General features: G+C 38.0%; 1 protein-coding gene across 1 annotated transcript; it reads right to left on the bottom strand.

The window, feature by feature from the left end:
* On the bottom strand, nt 1-14,592 carry LOC134541619 (protein G12-like). Its single transcript, XM_063385178.1, has 5 exons — nt 14,535-14,592; nt 11,817-11,877; nt 10,144-10,334; nt 6,437-6,682; nt 1-260 (listed from the first exon to the last, which is right to left on the bottom strand). Exons 2-5 carry the CDS (start codon nt 11,875-11,877, stop codon nt 132-134), a joined length of 627 nt encoding a protein of 208 aa, XP_063241248.1. The 5' UTR covers nt 14,535-14,592; the 3' UTR covers nt 1-131.
* Nucleotides 14,593-21,544: the final 6,952 nt, after the last annotated feature.

The raw sequence follows: 21,544 nt of genomic DNA on the forward strand, positions 1-21,544 counted from the left end.
TTTTGTTTGCGGGATTATTTTATTCCCTCCATTTTTTATGCTGACACAAAATCACGGTAAATTTTGTTTGACAAGTTTCACAAACACAAGTAAAATGATTTAAGCGCTGTTTAGTTTTGACGTCTTTCATTTCAGAGGTTTTTCCATCCCAAAACATTTGCGATTTCGGTGACGATCTTTTCCACAGGGACGTTTCGTATTTTCAGCACCGTTAATTGGTCTTGAAGCTCCTTCATCCTGTAGATCTTGTGAACAAATGCCTGAAAAAAAAAATTAGAAAACAATCCTGATTTTGAACAGACAAAAAAAAATCATCCACGTAAGACATAAGAATTACAGGACCATATTTTCCAAGTTTCGTTTTGTTTCGCCCAATTTACAAAGAAGTTTTCCCAAATGTCCACGCACAGATAAAATAAATACACGGCAGTAGATACAAAAGTTGATACCCATAATCCATACTGACTGTGAGACTATTCATATAGGGACAGTTATCTGATGGCGCAATATAAATGTTCTTGGAACACGGAACTGTTATAAACAGTGGTTTAGGATGTTCTGTGTACCATGCGTTTTGCGGACAGATCATCCTACAAACATAACTGTTCCGCTGTCCTTTCTCTGCTCAATTTTCTTCATACACAAGGAATCTGCGTCTGTTTGTGCCACATGATATACAAAACTAAAATTGAGGTTAATTAGGATTAGTTATTTGGTAACGTATCCTGTATAGATTAATATTAATTTATGTTTATTTAAATAATTGAGGTGTGCGTTTATCCCTTTACACACGGAAACTTCCATAAGTGTATTGTGTCTTATTTTTTTTCGCAAGAACTAACTTTGATATGCATGTTTATTTATTCTAACTATGGTTCATCAGTACTTGAACGTAAGACACTGCATTTTTTATCTGGTTCCTACTGACCAAGCTGTGCCGATGAGCAGCAAAATGTATCCCCCCCCCCCCCCCAAAAAAAAAAAAATCCCTTCATCGTAATGGAAATAAACAAATTATTCTGCCGTTCAATTGTATTCTTTGTTGATGTGGTAGCTGGTAGCCTTAAAAGTCTGGGTGTTTTTTTTTTCAATTCTGGATCGTAATGAATAAATATTTCTCATAAGACACTATGTACGTAATTTTGTGTGCACTATGCAGCTGTAGAACCATAGAAAATTATCTCCTAGTTGATTATCATGAAGCGATTAGTCAGAGAAAAGTTTTGGTTATGATCCCTTGCCACGCGTTTTATAAACAGCAGATAAAGTTCGGCATATCTATCGATAAAAAATTTTTTAAGAAAGAAGTTAATTTTAAATTCTTTATGCGTGCATAGCTTCGCTTGTTCTGGGTTGTTAAATTTTCATGCCATTAGTTTCCATTTGTGACAGCATTTTTCAACCTGTTCTTCGGAGCCTTTAGAACTCCGCGCTTGATTCTAAGGGGCTCCTACTGCGACAGTTATGTCAAGCACATTTTTTAAGGAATTTCTGAATCATTTTAAGTTATTAAATTCAAATAATTTCCCTTGATATTGAAACGCCCCTCGTGCCTTAATATTAGATTATTTTAACTTAATTAAAAAAAACCTTGGAAACTGCTGGGTTCAAAAATATTAAGAATATTAAAGTATTTACTAGAGGGGGCACGAGGTGGTGAACAAGACAAATTTATACTCCCTTCACGCAGTCAACCTGGGATCTAGTGGATCGTTTAAATAGGAAATAGGTGAATATGAAACAAATAAATCACAAAATAGGTAGGTTGGTCTATAGGTTTCCCGGGTTATTCAGCATAATTAAGTTCAATGTGTTTGTCAATAGTTTTGGATTAATTAAGTTTCACAAAGAAAGGTATAGACAAGATTTCAAACTTACTTAACGGTGGGCCGGCCCGATATTATTAAAACAATTTATATTATATTAACTACACATCATCACAAAACAAAAAAATTGAAATACTCCACCATATTAGATTCTTTCACTGATTACATTATTTATCGTTTCTGCTTATTTTACATATTCTCGGGGATTGAGTTATTAAGTCACTGTTCGCTGGTTTGTATTTTAATAAATTTAGTTCCTTTTAAGGGAGATATATATTTCTAATATCACCCGGATCTTAAGAGTATGACTTTGGGCCGGGAAAAATTCTCTTAAGGGGACTCGGAGCTCGAGGTCCAGGGCAACAAGCTGGGAGCAAATTCGTCTCCCAGCACTTGGACCCTGTCTGAAACACAAGTGAAATTCCAAACGAATTAGACCTGCTTCCAGACAGTCAAACACAGTAGGCGCGAAAAGGCCAACAAACGGGAATTCGGGGAGAAAAAGAATACCGGAGTAACCATGGGCGTAGATCCCGGGGGGGCCAGGGGGCCCGGGCCCCCCCTGGAATTAATGGGCCCCTCCTTGGGGGGGCCCACTTCGTGATTTTAAAGTTAATGGTGTACACAATATATATATATATCATATTATTATTTACAACGACGACAGACACTTTGACATGCTTTATATTCCTACCTTTGAGTTCCGTAGTTATTTTCCCCTACCCCTTCTGCGAAAACCATGGTATGGAGTTTTCCAGTGAGAACTTTGAAACCCTTATTTCCTAGAAACCGTTCATTCCAAAGGACGAAGCTAGGGTAGGGTTCCGTTAGCATTTCCTCCCCATTGATACCCACACTACCTTGTCCTCTGAAACGACAGTATTATAGGTTTCAGGTAGTCTGTTTTTAAAGTGGTTTTGCTCTCGTGTGCGCCAGTCTTCTGCTTTCTTGGCAAACATCAACATGGATAATTTCGTGACGCGAAAGAAACGGAAAACAGAATCTGATTCTCACCTGGTAAGCTTGATTGTTTTATAAGTAGTGACTATTATTTAGGTAATATATTTTATTTAAGTGATTATGTAACGTTATTTTTCCAGTAAATAAACAACTTAATACTTTAACAGTAATTATAGCAGAATTTAGTTTATTTACGAACTGAAACTTATATATCATTACTGGAATTTTTTTTAGCTCATCTCCATTCTGTAAGGCTAGCTGCTCTGTACGTTACATGTGAATATACAGGGAATAATTTTTTTCCTCGTCAATATGGAATTTAAAATCACTCCCCTTTTATTATCAAACGATAATTTTCACAATTCATGGCCGATAATCACTTTATAACATTTGTTATTTGATAACTGCAACACTGCACGAGTAAACAAAAGTAATATTGAGAAAGAAGTATTTAAACGTTACACATCCGTATTTAAGTTAATAAGGAAGCAAACGCGTCTCTTTAATAACTAATGAAGCGGTATATTTTAACTAAATAATATTCACTGCCAAAATACTGATTATACTAAAAATAAGCCGAGAAATGTATGTGGTTCAATTAGCTGTAGGATAAATTTCATAGTTCTATCTACGAGATTTTTCATTTGTGTCATTAAGTTTTTTTTTCTTTTTTACCTGGTTGATGCCTTTACTAAATAAAAGAGTCTTTAAGGGTTTAAATATGATTCGATCGTTCATTTGATGTTGATCCGTTTATTAGCTTTGGAGCTTTGGGTTTTTAGGGCGCATCAAAAACTGTGAACAAAGAATTTCACGAACAGCATTTGAATCGCAGTAATAATGTGATGTGGCATAAAAAAACCCGACAAAGTGCGAGTCGAACTCGCGCACGAAGGGTTCCGTACCATTATCTATAAAAACGGCAAAAAAAATCATGTCTGTTGTATGGGATTGGGAGCCCCTCTTAAATATTTTTTTTATTCTGTTTTAGAATTTCTTGTTATAGCGGCAACAGAAATACATCATTTGTGAAATTTTATTCTGTTTTCACGTTTGTTGTATGGGAGCCCCCTTAAAAAAGTGTTATATTTTAATTTAATCATTTATTTTAAAGTGAATATATAACTAAATATTCTGTGGATATTTCAAGCGTCTACCTGTTGCCGTTTTCAATATCAAGCAAAAACGAACAAAAAAATCACGTTGGTTGCATGGGAGCCTCCTTAAATATTTATTTTACTATGTTTTTAGTATTTGTGTCTAACTATCACGGTTCATGAGATACAGCCTGGTGGCAGACGGACAGACAGACGGACGGACAGCGTTATATTCACGTATATTATTTTAATAGATTTTTTCATGGATATTTTATGTATTTAGGTTAGCAAATTATTCAAACATGTTTGAGAGATCATTTCTTATAGTCATTAATTAATAATTACTAAAACATATGTTGCTCTGCTTTATTGTTAATATCACTTACGTAAAAATAAAGTGTATAACATACGAGCTTATCATCCAGAGAAGACTTGTTTCGGTTGACCTCTAGCGCAAAATTCTTAAACCACAGAATTCACGGGCCCCCCCTGGAAATCCTACAGATTTGCGCCCATGGGAGTAACTCACCAAACAGGGTGTGGCTCCAGGGCTCAGGAGATGTCTCGCGCCGACATCAGAATGGCGCGGACCGAGAAATGCGCGGATGATGCGGCATAAATCGAAATTTAGTAAAATAAAAAAAATTAATAAAATTTAACTAAAACATAACTATTTTTCTAATCCCTACTTCTGACTGGCTACTGTTCAACTGGGATCACATCCCCCAAGACAGCTGACTTCATCCTTAATTGAAGGCGATTCCTTCGTAGCCGCGACAAGAGACAGCGAGAAGTTCTGCCCGACCTGCAGCGCGGTTAGTAGCCAGTGGCAAAGTCCTGAGTGCCGCGATGGCGGACAAAGCTCCTAATTAAAACGCGCGGTAGGCCCTAGGGAAAAAGAGGGGGAAGGTTCGGCTCTGGACCGAACATATCCGGAGGTTCCCGAAGTGGTCGTAGCCACGACTTCAGTCGTTTGCGCCAAAGAGCGACTGCCGCTCTCTCTACCGGCGGGCACAGAAAGCAACAATCAATCGACTTCTACGGGTCGCGATTTGAAAGCATAGGGGCATATGGCGCCGCGGAGCTGCTCTCTAGTGGCGTAAAGGGGAACTAACGGGGGCGGTGAGCTGACTCACCACCAGGTGTCACGAGCGTGGGCTCTGCACGCTGGCGACCAGGGCCGAAGTTACTTTTTCCGTCACTAGGTGTCGTGGGCTCTGTAGGGCAAGGGAGAATGCCCTTGGAGTAGGCCACCGCCTTGGTGGGGTTCACCACAGGGCAGTGATCTTGGGTTAAATTTTGCGAACCAGGGGTGTGGAGAGAGAGGGGAGGGTGAACAGAAAAGCGCAGAGATGGCTGGGAACGAGTGTCCACTGGATACTCAGTCGTGCCTGAGGCTCGCTGATCTAGGCAGTCCTCTAAGAACTACAGCTTGCACGCCAGAAGCTGCGCTCTGCAGATCTAGTCATATAGCGAACTAAAATTACGGACCCCGGGCGTGCCTGTAGGCGGGAGAAATTTCAACCGGGCTGCTAACGACTACATTAGACTAGCAAAAGCTCAGATAGATCCTTGAAAAAAAGGTGCCTCGGTCCACTGACACAAAGTTAACTACATAGAGTACACCAGCCTAACAAAGTGTAAATCATCCTTTTAGTAACAAGATTACAAGAAAAATAAAATTTACAAAAATAATTTAAAATTATAATAACAAATTTAAAAAAACGTGTCGAAATTCCTAATTTCCAGCACAATATTGTCAACACATGAGAGCTGGTGTGGTTACCATAATGGTTGTTTTTCCTCGTAGCGCTTGCGAGTTTGTGAGTAAAGGTATAGAAGGTCTGTGAGATATGATTTATGCCTTGACATGCCACAAAATTGGCATAAAAAGTTCAAAAATACAATTATAGCAAAAAGATGGGAAAATCTTTAATCCAACGCGAAGACGCGAAACTAAAACTGAAGTAATACAATTTCTTTATACATACAGTATGCCATTGCAGTTTTTCACTGTTTGCTGTGGGAAAATTTCAGAAATTATAAATGAGAAATAAAAAATTAAAACACAAACCCACAGAAAATAAGCCTAAATCATCTAATGTCGAACAGTTAAAACAAACGATGAACCTAAACATGTATAATGGAAATTACAATGACGACAGCACATGCGAACACAAACGAACTTAAAAATCAGACAACACAACAAATTCTGTGGAAGGAATTTAGTAATGAAAAAAATAATAACAGCACAGATGAACACAATGTATTTGCTGCGTTGTTCAGGTTTTGTTGTCTGTATGCATTTACTGTTCTTGATGAAACTGTATCATCGTTGTTAGCCCACTGTGTTTCTTCTGTTTGACGTCAGCTGATTTATAGATTGCTTTCTGTCATTTATTGTTTTCTTTTTTATTTCTTTTTTTTGTATTTATGAAATTTTTCCCACGACAAACAGTGCAAAACTGCAATGGCGTATGTCCATGAAACTGTATCAAATCAAAAAAAAAATTCCCACTGCGTGAGTCGTTCCAGGAAGGAACGGAGACTCACGTGGAACTGCTCGCTGCTGAGGCGGTCGTAGAACTCCTTGAAGTCGGCGCTGGCGGCCACCTGCTTCTTGATGTTGGCGATCAGCTGCTGCGGGTTGACCATGGCGAAGAGCTCGTCCAGGAAGCTGGCCACGCCCCCGAGGGTGGACCCCGCGCGCGGCGACACGTGATCCATGCTTATCAGGTCGGCGAACTTGTTGATGTCCTTGTAGATCGGCACGCCGTGCGCGTAAGCCCAGGCCATCAGCTATGGGGCACGTGTGCAATTTCACTGCTCATTGAAGTTGCACTTCTGTAGGCGCGTTACGAAGAAAAATTATGACAGTGAATTTTTTACGATGTGCGGGCAGCATGAAAACAAAAAAATCTTACAGGATAAAAAAAAGACTACCCACAAATAAAAATATATAAATGTGATTAACAATCATATACTTTAGTGATTGATATTGAACACAGGTCTGTAGTATATAAATGGGCATAGCGCTGCTGGAACTGACCTACCACCCTCAAGTCACGGCGGCCATATTGTATGCCATTGACCTCTGAACTTTACCTTGACCCCGGCAGCCATTATGGATCCGCCATTTTTTTTAGATCCGCCATTTTGAATTTCGCCATCCATCTCCCAAATCCCTAGCCTTGCATTTTCGATATGGCCGCTCATAAAGGCACATAGATGAGTATAAAATAATTTTGTTCTACCAAGTTTTGTTTGCATATACGGCCTAGAAAAAGGTTTCTTCATTTTAATGAAAGTTTAGCGGCAAGCTTTTTTTTCCGTTAACAAATTAATATCTTCATTCACAGACCTATTTGTAACAAAAAATTTTGTGTAAGATAAAAAGTACTTAATTAAAAGTCAATTGTCTGAGTCTCTCACTCTTTGTATACACATATATATATACAGAGTGTATCAAAATTCATGTTACAATGCTTGAGGGTAGAAAGCTCTTATTATTTGCAACCATTTTTGCCAATAAACATGTTGCCAGAAATGCATATTTAAGCCCCTGTAGCCCCAGAAAGAGTCAGCGTAGGCAACCCGTTGGGCTTTGTGCAAGACAGACGATGCTGTGGTGAATTACGTGTGTACGACGCCGGGCAGCGCTCGAGATGACTGTGCGATGTTGAATGCTGACCCCCGCCCCTTTTTACTTCCGTTGGTGGTGCCCTCACCTCTTTTCTTCCGTTCGTGCCGTGCCATAGCACTGCGCAGCGTGACATCGCAGTGTCGCAGTGTGTTTTGATATCACTGGTGGTCTGTCGTTGACTGTTCTGTCGTACAAGCAAACTCGTGGTGTCATTTTTTTCGTTGCGGTTCTGAAAAGGGCGACGTTTTAGTGGAGCTCAATGGAGTACACATTTAGTGAGTACACGGACATGCTGCTTGTTTACGGAGAAGCTAGACAAAATGGACGAGCCGCCCGTCGTCTGTACTAAGAACGATATCCGGGTCGTAGGATTCCAGCTCACACCATGTTTGCAAGACTTACTCAGCGAATGAGTGATACTGGTACATGTGCCGTCACAAGACCAAATGCTGGTGCTCCACGCAGGGTTCGTACTCCCAGTTTTGAAGAAGATGTACTTCAGAGATTTGAGGAGAGTGCAGATACAAGCACAAGGGCAGAAGGTTCCGATATGGACGCTGACAAAATGGCTGTTTGGCGAGTTCTTCATGAGCAACTCTTGTACCCGTACCACCTTCAAAAAGTGCAACACATGGGTCCGGTGGACTATCCTCTTCGCATGACCTTTTCTCGTTGGTACATTCGAAGATTATTGAGGAACTCCGAGTTAGCGGTTTTATTCAGCGATGAAGCCAAGTTCACTCAAGATGCTATTCTCAATTCGCACAACAGTCATGTTTGGAATGATGTCAATCCGCATGCAACGTGTGTTACAGCTCGCCAGGAACGTTTTTCAATTAATGTGTGGGCCGGTATTATTGATGGCGTACTCATCGGGACTTATTTTTCCGCCACGACTTATTGGCGCTGGATACCTCCACTTCCTTCAGAACGAACTACCAGGTCTTCTTGAAGAGGTTACATTGCATGTCCTACAAGTGATGTGGTACCAACATGATGAGGCACCACCTCATTTTTCCATGCAAGTGCGAGAGTATTTAAACCAAACATTTCCAAACAGATGGATTGAACAAGTGGGCCCTGTCGCATGGCCGCCAAGGTCACCGGACCTAACCCCGTTAGAATTCTTTCTGTGGGGTTACGTAAAAGGGCTTATCTACGCTACGCCAGTAGAAATGGTAGAAGAGCTTACACAGCGAATCATTGAAGCGTTCGAAATCATAAGGTCGACTCCACACATGCTCCAGCATATCCGTGAAAACATGATTCGCCGTTGCCACCTCTGTGTCGCTCAAGGTGGACGTTTTTTTGAGTCGTTGCTTTAGGCTGTCACGTTGTTAAAACGTTTGCAAAATTTTCAATGTTGTAAACAAAGCCGAAGCTGTGATTGATTTCAGAGTGTAATTAAAATATGTGCCACGATTAAAAAGGTTATTTCTCTACTCAAACGCCCGCACATCCACAACATAACATTCTACAACGGGTTTCCTATGCTCACTCTTTCTGGGGCTACAGGGGCTTAACTACGTGTTTCCGGCAACATGTTTATTGGCAAAAATGGTTGCAAATAATAAGAGCTTTCTACCCTCAAGCATTGTAACATGAATTTTGATAAACCCTGTATAGCAGGTTGTATATTATGTTTATAACGACAAACCTCGACTGCCGGTTCGTCAAGAAAAAGTAATATTAAACATATATAACACTTGTGGACCTCACTTCAAGTTTAAGATGAACAACTGGTTTATAGGAAACAATAAAGTATTTGATATGTATCACTAAGCGTCTGGATAGTGTTTAACTTAACAAAGCTAAAATACTTAAAACCAACATTGTCGACTAATGCTAATATTAAAATTCAAACGAAAACCTACTTTAAGCGGCATTAAATCAAGGGTTCTGGTTGTTAAGTGAGGTACATGCTTAAGAAATTTTTTGTAAAAAATTAATTAATAATTTAAGATAGTTTAAAGTGTGGCTTTAAATTTTTTTTTCAAAATCACGTAGTACTTTCGAGTCACAACACTCTATGGGAAATTATTTAAATGAAATAATTTTACGACAGCGACGTGTGTTACGGTCTTCGTAAAACCTTTTACAACTAAACATGCTGTCTTTCTCCCGCCATTGGAGAAACGATAGTCACACACTCCTCTCCCTCCGCCCCCTTTATTTATTTTGATACCTCTTGGTGGTAAGTTATTCCAGTTTCTTGTTCTTTCTTAAAACTATATTTCCATTCTTAATATATATATTTTTATTTTCAATATTCCAATTTCAAAAGTATATACCAGCCTTGGCAAGCAATTTAAGCCATAAGTTGCAGCTACATGTTTTAAACCTATTTTTTCGTGATGAACTTGCAGCCAAAGTGTACACCCTTATATATATATATATATATATATATATATATATATATATATATATATATATATATATATATAACAGATTCGAAGCCAGTAACTCCAAAATCCACGAAGAGTGCAAGTTTTCATTGAATATTTTTTTAATAAATTTTAATTCTATCCACCAGATTTGAACTGGAAACTCTGAACTAAACAGCTTACGAAATACCTTTTTTTAAATAGGTACATCGATGACGCGACGGCTGGCTCACCTCTTTGACCTCGGACGAGTTGAAGATGGCCTTCCAGATGACGGCGAACTTGGCGCCGGAAATCCAGCTGATGAAATCCTGCGCCTCCTTGTCGTTGGCCACATAGTTGAGGACCAGATTCGTCACGTTCTTGATCGGGATGGTGGAGATGATTGCGTCGAAGTCGGCCTGCAGTGTGCTGTTGGTGTCGCCTGCGCATACGGCCCGGGGTAGTCGCGTGGCTATCGTCGTGGCCACCGCAATGCCGCCGTCACCAGGTCATCATTTTGACGTGACAACGTCTAATAAATCGATGAAAGCCGGCTACACGAACGAAAAAGTGTCCCGTTATGCACATTGTCCCATTACACTGTGTCCCATTACGCTCATAGTACGCTTGCGCCGCATCTATCTCTCTTCCACTCGATTGGAACAACCATCGATTTGACTTTTTTGAGGCACATTAAACTTGAAACACTCCCATTCGTTTCCTAATTTTCCTATCATCGTCCTAACCTTAACAGAATAACACAGATTGGAAGAAGTTAAATAGCAAACATGTAAACAAGTGATAGTTAAAATAATCTCTTCGTTAAAGTTATAAACATATTTGAATTAATGAGTGCAAATAAAAGTAAATTTATCAATTAAATTGTAGATTTCATTTCACTCCTTCTTTGTATCCATACAAAATAGAGATAATTCAATAAAAATGATTCAATTTTATTCATAACAGTATGCAATCATTTCATCAATGTTTTGTTATGACGTTGTCACATTAAACTATCGTCGGTAAACCGACTTTACAAACAACCAATTTTTTTTAAGAGCACCAGGAACCATGGACGTTTTTTGAAAATAATGTTTTTTTTTCTTTTTTGTCCATAAATCCAAGTTTAAAGGGTTTGAAAAGTTCGGGAGTTAAAATTAAGTTCGGAAGAGTGTACACTTGGCAAATAGTGGCGCGAGGGTTATCAAATATCCATCTGAACAGTTGTCCGCAGCTGCACAGTTCTTAAAACATTTATTTAGTTTGAAGTTGAATGTATGAAAAGTTGTGTGGTTTGTTAATTGGCGATGTTAAAAAAAAAAAGACGCAATTCGGTTCCGCACTGTAGATTTTTCGTGAAGACGTCGGGATTTCGTTTTCTTTTTGAGGCTGCCGTAATCCTCTTTTTTAATCATTATTCCTTTCGATGCAAGCTTTCCTCTGACTTGCTTTTTCTGTCATTCTGACCATATTTACGAGTCTTGTGAGCCTGCATCATTAATTATTTAGTAATTCTCTTATATCCTGTCGAATATTTTTATTGTCTCACTTTGTGTTCTAGAAGTTATCCGCAAGCTCTTCACAGTGACACCCGAACCAATGTCGTAGCAAAAAGCGTCTACACTGGATTTTTTTAATATATGCAAACCAATATATAATGCAGTCTAAAATTCCAAACGTGATAAACTTAACTCAAAATTTGAATGCAATTAAACAATAAACAAATATTTTTAAAACAAAATATGTAACTGTCTTATTTGCTTGCTGCTACCATTTTGTTGTGTCGATGATTCTCTCTCTCTCTCTCTCTCTGTGACTTCGCGGTAATATATTTTAGTGTGAAGCTATCACGAGTGTGTGTTATGAGTAGTGTCACATTTACGTGGGAGATGAAGACTTTTAGTAGTGTGTGACTGATACTCACTTGCGACGGAGGCTCCATACGTGAAGCCCAGAACGGCTACCAGCACCACGAGGACCTTCATCTGGAAAATAACAATCAAGAGCATCGCGTCAGCTATCTGCGAAGATAAATTACCTTTATATCTCATAATACTATAGCTTTGATACTTTTCATTGCAAGGTCGGTTTTCAGTTTAGTTAAAATTTTGTACACTGTTAGAAATTACAATCAATCTACAGACATTTAAAAAAAAAAAAAAATTAACTGAAATAAACGAAGAGATCTTCGTAATTTCAAATAACTGAGTCTCCGAAACAAAACTATGCTGTATTTCGATTTCATAGTTGTGTGATTCTTTATTAACAAAGGTAAACACACAATTGGACAAAAAAAGAGTGTTCTTGCTGTAACCTAACCATTATTCGAGTGATTGGTTAATATACCAAGATTATTCTTTTGTATTCATGTTCCAAGTACGTGAGCTCAATGTAAGTAAATTTGCGAACATCCCCGAATAAGTGTAACCAGCGCTCGACGTAAATTGAAGGTAAAAATTTTTAACAGTGCATTGCGTGAACCTGTGTTTATTTGTATTATTTTAGTATGTAACTCGTAATTTCACTTATTGATTGTATTTAGTTTAGATAGTAATTTCTAAATCTTTAAATTAATACATTGCATCATTTTTGCACCAACATTAAGATTTCCTGCAAATCTAGTTATTTTTATCTAACCTTAAAGATATAACTTAATTGTGTTAATAGTGTCACCTGTCTAAACATTAACACTCACTATTTTACAGTGAACCTCTTGTAAAAGTGTGATACAAAATTTATTTGTAACTTATTTGGATACAATTTTTTTGCTAGCAATTTTTAATTTGCTTAAATTTATTCGTATCAGTAAAATAATTATAAATGAAATATTTCAAAAATAAAAAGAAATTTTGTTAATTTTATTATTAGATACAAACTATCGTAGGGTAATAAAATTCACATGCGAAGATTAAGATTGGAAAAAATATGTGTTACAAAATGTGTTTGCATCAGAAACTATTGTTTTATATTGCACTATCAACCGTCATCCATTCCGACTCTACTGAGCACAAAGAATGCCGCTCAGTTGCGAGAACACCTTACTTTTTCTTGATTTGCTTCCGGTTCAAATTGGTTCCAGTCGGGTCGTATTTAATTATAAATGTTATCATACTGAATGTGGTAAATCAATGAATCAGTGTCCGAGTTAAAGAGATGCAGAGACTGGGGAGGGAATTTTTTTTGCATATAGTTATAATGAAAATCGTATAAAACCAATTTTGACAAATCTAAAATGGCAACACTCGTGTACAAAGGTTTATCGAAGGTTAACGAACCTTTCTGCAACACTATGAGAACAAAATTTTTATTGATGATTTGCCGAGCCTTGAATGTCGGACGTCCAATCAGCTCAGCTGCCCCATAAACAGAATCGTAACGTGAAGCGATGCGAATATCTCTGTGTTTTCGAGAATTTTCTAAAGTTTTACCATACACAGACTTATAAAGTAACTTTCCAAAAAAAAAAACATTTTTCGAGGGATTCGCAGCCTGGGCACGACGCTCAGCATTAAAGGATATGTATTCATTCAACCAGGCCGCCTGCTCAAACCGCAGCACACAGTGAACCTGGCCGATGATCGCCCCATACTGCTCTCTGTCTAGTACAAGGTGTGTGTGTGTGTGTGTGTGTAAGCACTATAATGATACTTGCGAAACAAAGTACATTCTTCAAATAAACTACTGCCAGATTCAGCTGTTATACCTTTAAAGTCAAATACTTTAGCTGTTCCTCCTTCTTATTGCTTAATGAATAAAAATCTATACCTCAGATATCATAATATGTGAAAATAACATAAATTAAAAAATTGTTTCGGCAATTACACCAGTTATATATTGTGCAAGTCTTAGTAGTGTATACACAGAATCCAATGAAATTTGAGTTATGGGATGAGATATGGATGTTTTTAATATTATTTGGTACTAGTGGTAATATGCATGTGCTTGTACGCTTTCAGTTTTTTATAGTATGCATAAAATTTAAATAATAATTCCAAAGTTCAAGAAGTTATTTTTACAGGGTATCATACATAGCACCAGGGTCCAGGGTGTCAAATTTACTGCACCTAGACGCTTTTAGACGTTACCCCAAGTACGCATCGTTTTCGCTGTGTTAGTGATGCTTTCAGTGTCATCACAAACTGCCAACTTTATTTAACCAATTTCATTGGAAGATGTTAGTGGCGAACAAATAGTTATATGGCACTAAATAAATGTGCAATTTTGGTGCATGACCATACCTAATCGATATTGCCAAAGCATCTGTTTTATTTTGTATCACTTAATTAATAAATGTTTCGTGAAAAGAAAACATAATAGAACTTCGAAGAAAACATTCTCAATTGGATTATATAAATACATATAATATTTTTAGTTTTGAATTTATTTCTCTAGGACATAATACAAAAAAAAATGTTTCATCAGTTTTGTAATTTATTTTACGAAATACCCATAGAAGCCAAGTTCAGACCTTTTTTACCATCCTGTACAGTGGTATATAGTTTTTGCAAGTAACGAAGTAAAAAATGCAAAATTGTTTCATAAGGCTGTCTGTAATTTGAAGAGAGAATTTATGCTTTTTATTTTAAACTTTTTTTTAATAAAAAAACTTAACACTTTACTGAAAACCATTAGGATGGCTCACCTTTTGATGTGGTTCGTAACACCTTTTCTCAGCAAGACACAAATACGAATTCAATGCGATGTTTTAAGGACTTATATACCATAGTATTACCTGATACTTACTGGTGTCCTTGAAATCAGAAAATAGAGAAATCTTTAAATAATTTATTTTCTTTGCACTTGACTCTCTGATAACCTGTATCTAAGACGATTGTTGTACAGTATCTTTCACGTTGGCATGATGTCATTTCTTATCAGTCACATTGTCATTGTGGAGGTCATTATTATCTCCCCAAAATAGGTACTGGATTCTCTGTGACCTTTCCCCCCCCCCCCCCCCTTTTTTCACCTCTTACTTTCGTTTAGTCTCTGTTTTTATACATTCTAAATCTGAATCCATAATTATCGCCAGAAGTTGTTTATGAACAGTTTGGGACAAAACCAACAGTGGCAGAAGGATGCACAGAGCACTGGTATAGCATTTTTGAGAACTGCCAAATTTGAGACAGTTTACATGAAACAGTAAATAGCATATCACGTATCCGGAAAACTATGGTCTAAGTGAGTGAGCTGGTCCTTTACGTTTGTGTTCCGGATGGGTGTGTGCTGGTCGGAGGTCTCCTTTATTGCACGGCTAACACTCGATGCTGGGATCAATACTAAGGGCGGTATTCCAAGACTTTCGGATAAGGTAGCGAATAAGGACTACCTTGTTGGGATACAACCGTAACCTTAATTGCAGACCGTATTCCGGAACATATCCAAACCCAATTCCTTTTAGGTAACGGAAAATCAACCGTTTTAGTAAACTGTGCCCTGCACGAGACTAGAAACTTATTTCACTGCATTCTAGCGGATATTTGGCAACAATCCATACATTTAAAGTGCTACAAATAGCAACACTATTGCGCGAAATAAATAGTGTAATTTTAATTTTCTCAAATACTTTTAAAGTTGCAATAATGTGTTGTTATGACTATTAAAGTGTACAAAAAGAATTCAAGGATAGTTTCACTATCAAAAAAGTTTCATTTTACACACCAAAATGCTTGGTACGTATAGAAGTGACTACGTACGAGTTAATGGCGCAAGACACGGGTCCGCCATCTGAACGAAATGAACCAAAAAAGAGAGCTCTGCGCATGCGCGGAATTCGGGCAACAGATCTGCAACGGATAAGACACCAAAACCCTTTCCCTAAAAATAAGGAACTGGCCACGTTCTATGGTGCACTAGGAATACGGTTAGGAAACAGGTGTAGCATATTCAACACCTAAACCCTTATTGTGTTTCTTGGAATATCGGCCTAAGTAGACCCGCAGAAGGATCATTTGGGCCACCAAAGAGCTCTTCCTGGTGACGATCATTCGAGGTTTGACTCGTACAGCACAGGTGTTCAGACACATTTCCGCATTGTTTCTGTGTCATTACAAATTTTCAGTTGGGTGTGTACGAAACAATCCGTGTTGTGTGGGATCGCAATTCGCGCGTGTGGGCAGGTCCTAGTGATGTTTCCGCTTCCTGCTCAGAGCAGTTGCTTATTCACACACGACCTCAGCAGTGTGCCATGAGCTGTATTCAGGGAAGTAACTGCGGATAAGGCGCTAAACTGGCAGAGTAATTTTTTCTATAGATATTTACTTTAATATCGTAGTGTTAGAACACAAAATAAATTTTTGGAAGGCATCAGATAAACTGAATTATTTATATTGAATGATACCTACATGTACATCGTCATAACATTTTTAAACTTTTATTTTTCGCGTAATTTCCAACTTGCTGTGTATTAAAAATGAAATTACTGCAAATAATTATATTAATTTACCATCTAAGTTGAATATAAATTATATTTGGAATATTGTGGTGGCGATATGAGGTGTTGTCGAGAAAGGTTTTGGTTTGGTTGATTTGAGAAGAAGGGGGGAAAAAAAGGGATTTCTCTCCCCGTGTGGAAACTAGTTTAGTTATTTCCCTGATTGTATTGTAATAGTAGCAGGCAAAGGCTTTTCCGAAGATCTATTCAGCTCGGGAATTGGCACGCATTCTGGTCAATATGCCAGCCTATCATGCAAGCTGCAAGCTTTCTTCACAGCAATTTAAAGTTTAAAAAAATATATGTTCATCTCTCCACGATTGAACGTATACATCTTCATGGCTTGGCCATTTTCACATGCGAGCAGGTAGGAAACCAGTACCGTCGCCTGTGCTCCAAGTCATACAACACCTTGACAGTATTAGTAACAGTAGTATCCAGTCTAATTAAAATAATTCCATGCTCGTTTTTTGACGTGACAACCTCTAATAAATCCAGTGGCGTAGGCACGGGGGGGGGGGGGGGGACACACGTGACATGTCCCCCTCCCCCTCGAGACACAAAAGGTCGTCCTAAAACTTACCCGCCTGGAGCCTGGTTAACGGTAGACGATGTGGCCGTGACGTCACTGGATAAGTATGCACATCCACTACCTGACGGGCGGTGGACAGAGCGTACCTGCTCCTTTCCTCGTTTCACACAGCACACAGTTGTTTTGAAGGACTTGAGGGAACAGTACAGTGCCAGTGCGTGTTGTCTGCTGCAGTAGTAACCTGTATGGTGCCTTCTATAACTGTCCGAAGATTTTTCAGCCACAATGATTTGTGAATGACTCAGGTATAGTTCCTTTGCTGTTACAAAAATATAATTAAGATATTTCTTTGTAAAGTAGTCTTCTCTGCTTGTACAGTCACATTTGTTCGTACTTTACCATTTTAGTTAAAACAGCTTGCACTAGAGCCCTGATTACGGACTTTCACAATATTCCCATTCTGAATGTAAATTTTGCAGTAATTAAAAATAATTTTATCTGTTTGGTGTTCGTGCCACCATTTAATGATGATGAAAGTATTGCATCTTGCATGCAGTATGCCACTCGAATAAATGTTATTTGTAGAGGTGGTGATTTATCGCGTATAAATTGGCTGTTTGCTGGACTGCAATATGCTGTGCAAACTGCAAATACACGACTTATTGAAGGTTTTATTTCGCTATTGGCCAGCGTGTGTATAGCGAGAATTCCACTTCTACAATGCAATACATCTGTAATTGGCCTTCAAAGAATTATGTCGTGACAAAATGCCCATTTCCAGTTAAATCATTCATAGTAAGCTATATTATTTTGAAAACTATGTTGGCTGGAAACATTTTTTGTGATAAATCACCATATCTAATTATGAACTTATCATTTAATTAATATATATTTTTTTCCATTCTGTACATTTCATCCTTTGACAATATCTGCCTAGGTTAGTTATAGTTAGGAAAAAAACTAGCATTTGAATTGAGTTCGAGGAATGATTTTGTTTTAAAAAAGTAAAACAAAATCTAACATTGCAGTAATGCAATGCTTACAATTACATTCTTATAAATACTATGCTTTAAATTATTTTCTCTGGTTTAACATAAGACATATAACATGCTACAGTAGAATTATATTGTTTATTTTAATGTTTTATTTGAATATATAATCTCAATGGGTTTTAAACTTCTACAAATTTCATTTTTCTTTATCTTTTCAGAAATGAATTTTGGACATTTCATTATGGATAAACAAAAGCGTAAGTGCCAGGTTTTTATTTCAAAATTCTTTGCCAAAAGACAATGCCCATCTACATCTCACGATACCGAACACCATACGAATGCAATAGCTTCAGATACAGATGTTATGCATGATAAAAATGTGAATGTTAATGCAACTCAGAGCGTAGATGCAAAAGATATTTCACATTACCTGAACAGACCGTTGAATGATCACGAGCGAGAGGAAGTTTTGAAAAGTATTTGGGTGCCTCCACAAACCTACAAATTTCCTGCAACGGAACGTAGAAAAGGAAGCTGTACAGATAAAAAGCATTTTCTGAAATTCCAGCATAGATGGTTAACTCGGTGGCCATGGCTATGTTATTCAGGTAAAGAAAATGGGGCATTTTGTAAGTTTTGTGTCCTTTTTTCAAAATCAGGGGCTGGAATAAACTCACAAGAACTTGGGATTTTGGCAAAAAAAAATTTATTGTTGGAGGAAAGCTACTGAATCCTTCTCAAAACATGAATCTCTCCAGTATCACATTGGCTGTGTTGCTGATGCGGAGCACTTTCTGGCTGTTTCAACCAGTCCTACAGAATTTTCGGTACAAAACCAAATTGACAAACAGCGTACTAAGCAGATTGAGGCAAACAGGAAAGTTATTGTCCCGATAATTGAAGCAGTCACATTTGCGGAAGACAAGAAATAGTTCTCCGTGGTCACAGAGATTCGGGGAAAATCGTTCTTGGAGAAGAACCCGAAAGTAATGAGGGCAATTTTCGTGCACTTCTTCGATTTAGAGCCCCAGGAGACGACATCTTAAGAAGTGTTCTTAGCAATCCTGGAGAAAACAACAAATACATCAGTCCAACAATTCATAACGAGATAATTGATTCGTGTAATTCTGTGCTTCTTGCAAAGATAGTTAACTTGGTCAATGAAGCAAAATGCTTTGCTGTATTGGCTGATGAGACAGCTGATATTTCTGGTGTGGAGTAAGTGTCCCTCTGTGTTATATATGTAGACCTAAAAGAAATGATGTTGAAAGAGGACTTCCTGCAATTTGTCAGTACATCAGATTTCACAGGTAAAGGAATTTCAGAACTGATTTGATCAAGTCTTACATCATTTGGAGTTCATTTACAATATCTTCGAGGACAAGGATATGATGGAGCAGCTGCAATGTCAGGACAGTTTAATGGAGTTCAAGCACATGTGAAGACCAATCACCCTACAGCTATTTATATTCATTGTGCAGCTCACTCCTTCAATCTTGTAATTTATAAATGTTGCGAAGTCCGGGATATTCGAAATTGTATCGGAATTATTGGAAAGACACATGACTTTTTTATTCATCCAAAGAGGAAAGCTGTTCTCACTAATGCCATACAAGAAATGGATTCTGACCATCATGCTCGAACACTTAAGAGAAATTGTGCCACACGTTGGATTGAACGTTATCATGCTGTAAGTGATTTCTGTGAGCTCCTGAAACCAGTAGTAGAATCACTTGAACAAATTACTCACTTGCTTCTTAGTTTTTATCACTGGGATTTGAATGCCCCAATTTCCACCATCATGGCAGTAATCAGACTCTGGTATAGAAAGTGGCAACATATCGAGAAGAAGCCTCAGAATGCCATGGATGCATTAGTACAGTGCAATCGTGACATGTTTCCGAATGTGTTTCGCCTACTTCAGATATTAGCCACACTGCCTATATCAACAGCTTCTGTGGAGAGGTCCTTCTCTTCCCTTAAAAGGATCAAGACCTATCTCCGAAACACAGTATCTCAGGTAAGAGTTGTATTTTAACTGTGTTTTTTATAACATGGTGTAGTAAACATTGCTGTGAAACTCAAACAATTCAGTTAAAAAACTTTTGTGTGTGTATTTTTTAACTCGTTCTGCCATTCAAGTCAATAATATATAGGAGGACATTAATACAGGGCAGTTGGTTTTCTTGGGAATTTCCCATTTCCCCCAACCCCAGCATTCCATCTTTGCTTCATATCGACCTCATCAGTTCATGTCATCATCATCACCTTAAAAAATCAGATGTTTAGAGACACCCAAATATCTGAACTCTCAACTCAAGTATAGAATAACTATGCAAATATACTGTGTTTATAGTTTGATTTTCATATGTAACTTTTACAAAGTTAATCACTTTTCTGATTTCTCATTTCAGGGCAGATTGAATGGGCTGGCAATGCTTTCAATTCACCGCAGTGTACAAATATCTACGGATGAAATTTTGAAAGAACTAATGAAAAAACCTAGGCGACTTCAATTTGTACTTCAGTAAATGTGCAGACAACGAACAAAAAATGGACATTTATGGTGTAATTCCTATACAATGTAGTGTATTAAGACTGTAAGATAGGTATATGGATTTAGGTTGATATTATATTAGCTGCAAAATCATGTAGATTCTGTCATGTCAATATTATTTTGCTTATAAAATAACATTTTAAAACCTCTGCAAAACTACCGAAAATGGCCTTAAATAGCACCATTTAGCACCTAAATATCAAAATTTTCCCGGGGGAGGACCCCCGGACCCCCCGCTCACAAAGTGGGGATGGATGCAAGTTGAGGATGAGTAAATGCTGACACCCCCCCCCCCCCCCAACAAATTGAAATCCTCGCTACGCCACAGAATAAATCGATGAATGCCGGCTGCACGCACGAAAAAGTGTCCCGTTATGCAATTTGTCCCACTATGATGTGTCCCGTTACACTCATTGTCTTCCGCGGAAAACATACACTTTTTAATACATATTTTCCTTTTTTATCGCGAGGGGCGTTGTTATTAATGAATTGTAGTAGTATAGGAAAGTATGTCCGGGGACTGGGTTCTGGGTGTGGATTGTGATTGTCGGTCCGCCATATTGGATTGTGACGTCACGGCGGCCATCTTGGATGGATGTGACCTTGACCTTTGACCTTGACCTTGACCCCGGCGGCCATTTTGGATCCGCCATCTTGGATCCGCCATCTTGGATCCGCCATTTTGGATGACGTCATTGTGTTCTCGAAAATTCCGGCATTGTGTTTTCCGCCATTTTGAATGATGACGTCACCATTGCAATTTGAACGCCATCTTTAACTTTTTTATTTATTATCCGATTTCAACGAAATTTTTTTAAAAAATTATAAAAAAAATTAAATAATAAAATATTAATAAAATTTTTTTAAAAATCATACATTAACGACACGGAGTTTGGAGTCCTCGGTTCAAACCCGACAGAGGCAAAAAAATTAAAAAAGGCGACCGATCCTTCCCCCTAGGTGACTGCAAGCAGACTGACCCCCACCACTTATGTCAATGCACATATACCATCAGGGAGTATGACGTCATGTCCGCCATCTTGAAATTTGGACGCCATCTTGAAAATCTTTATTTATTATCCGAATTTAATGAAAAAAATTCCAAAATTCATCAAAAAATTAACGTATTTGAATTCTG

Source organism: Bacillus rossius, assembly GCF_032445375.1.
Source record: "Bacillus rossius redtenbacheri isolate Brsri chromosome 4 unlocalized genomic scaffold, Brsri_v3 Brsri_v3_scf4_1, whole genome shotgun sequence".
Lineage (NCBI taxonomy): Eukaryota > Metazoa > Arthropoda > Insecta > Phasmatodea > Bacillidae > Bacillus > Bacillus rossius.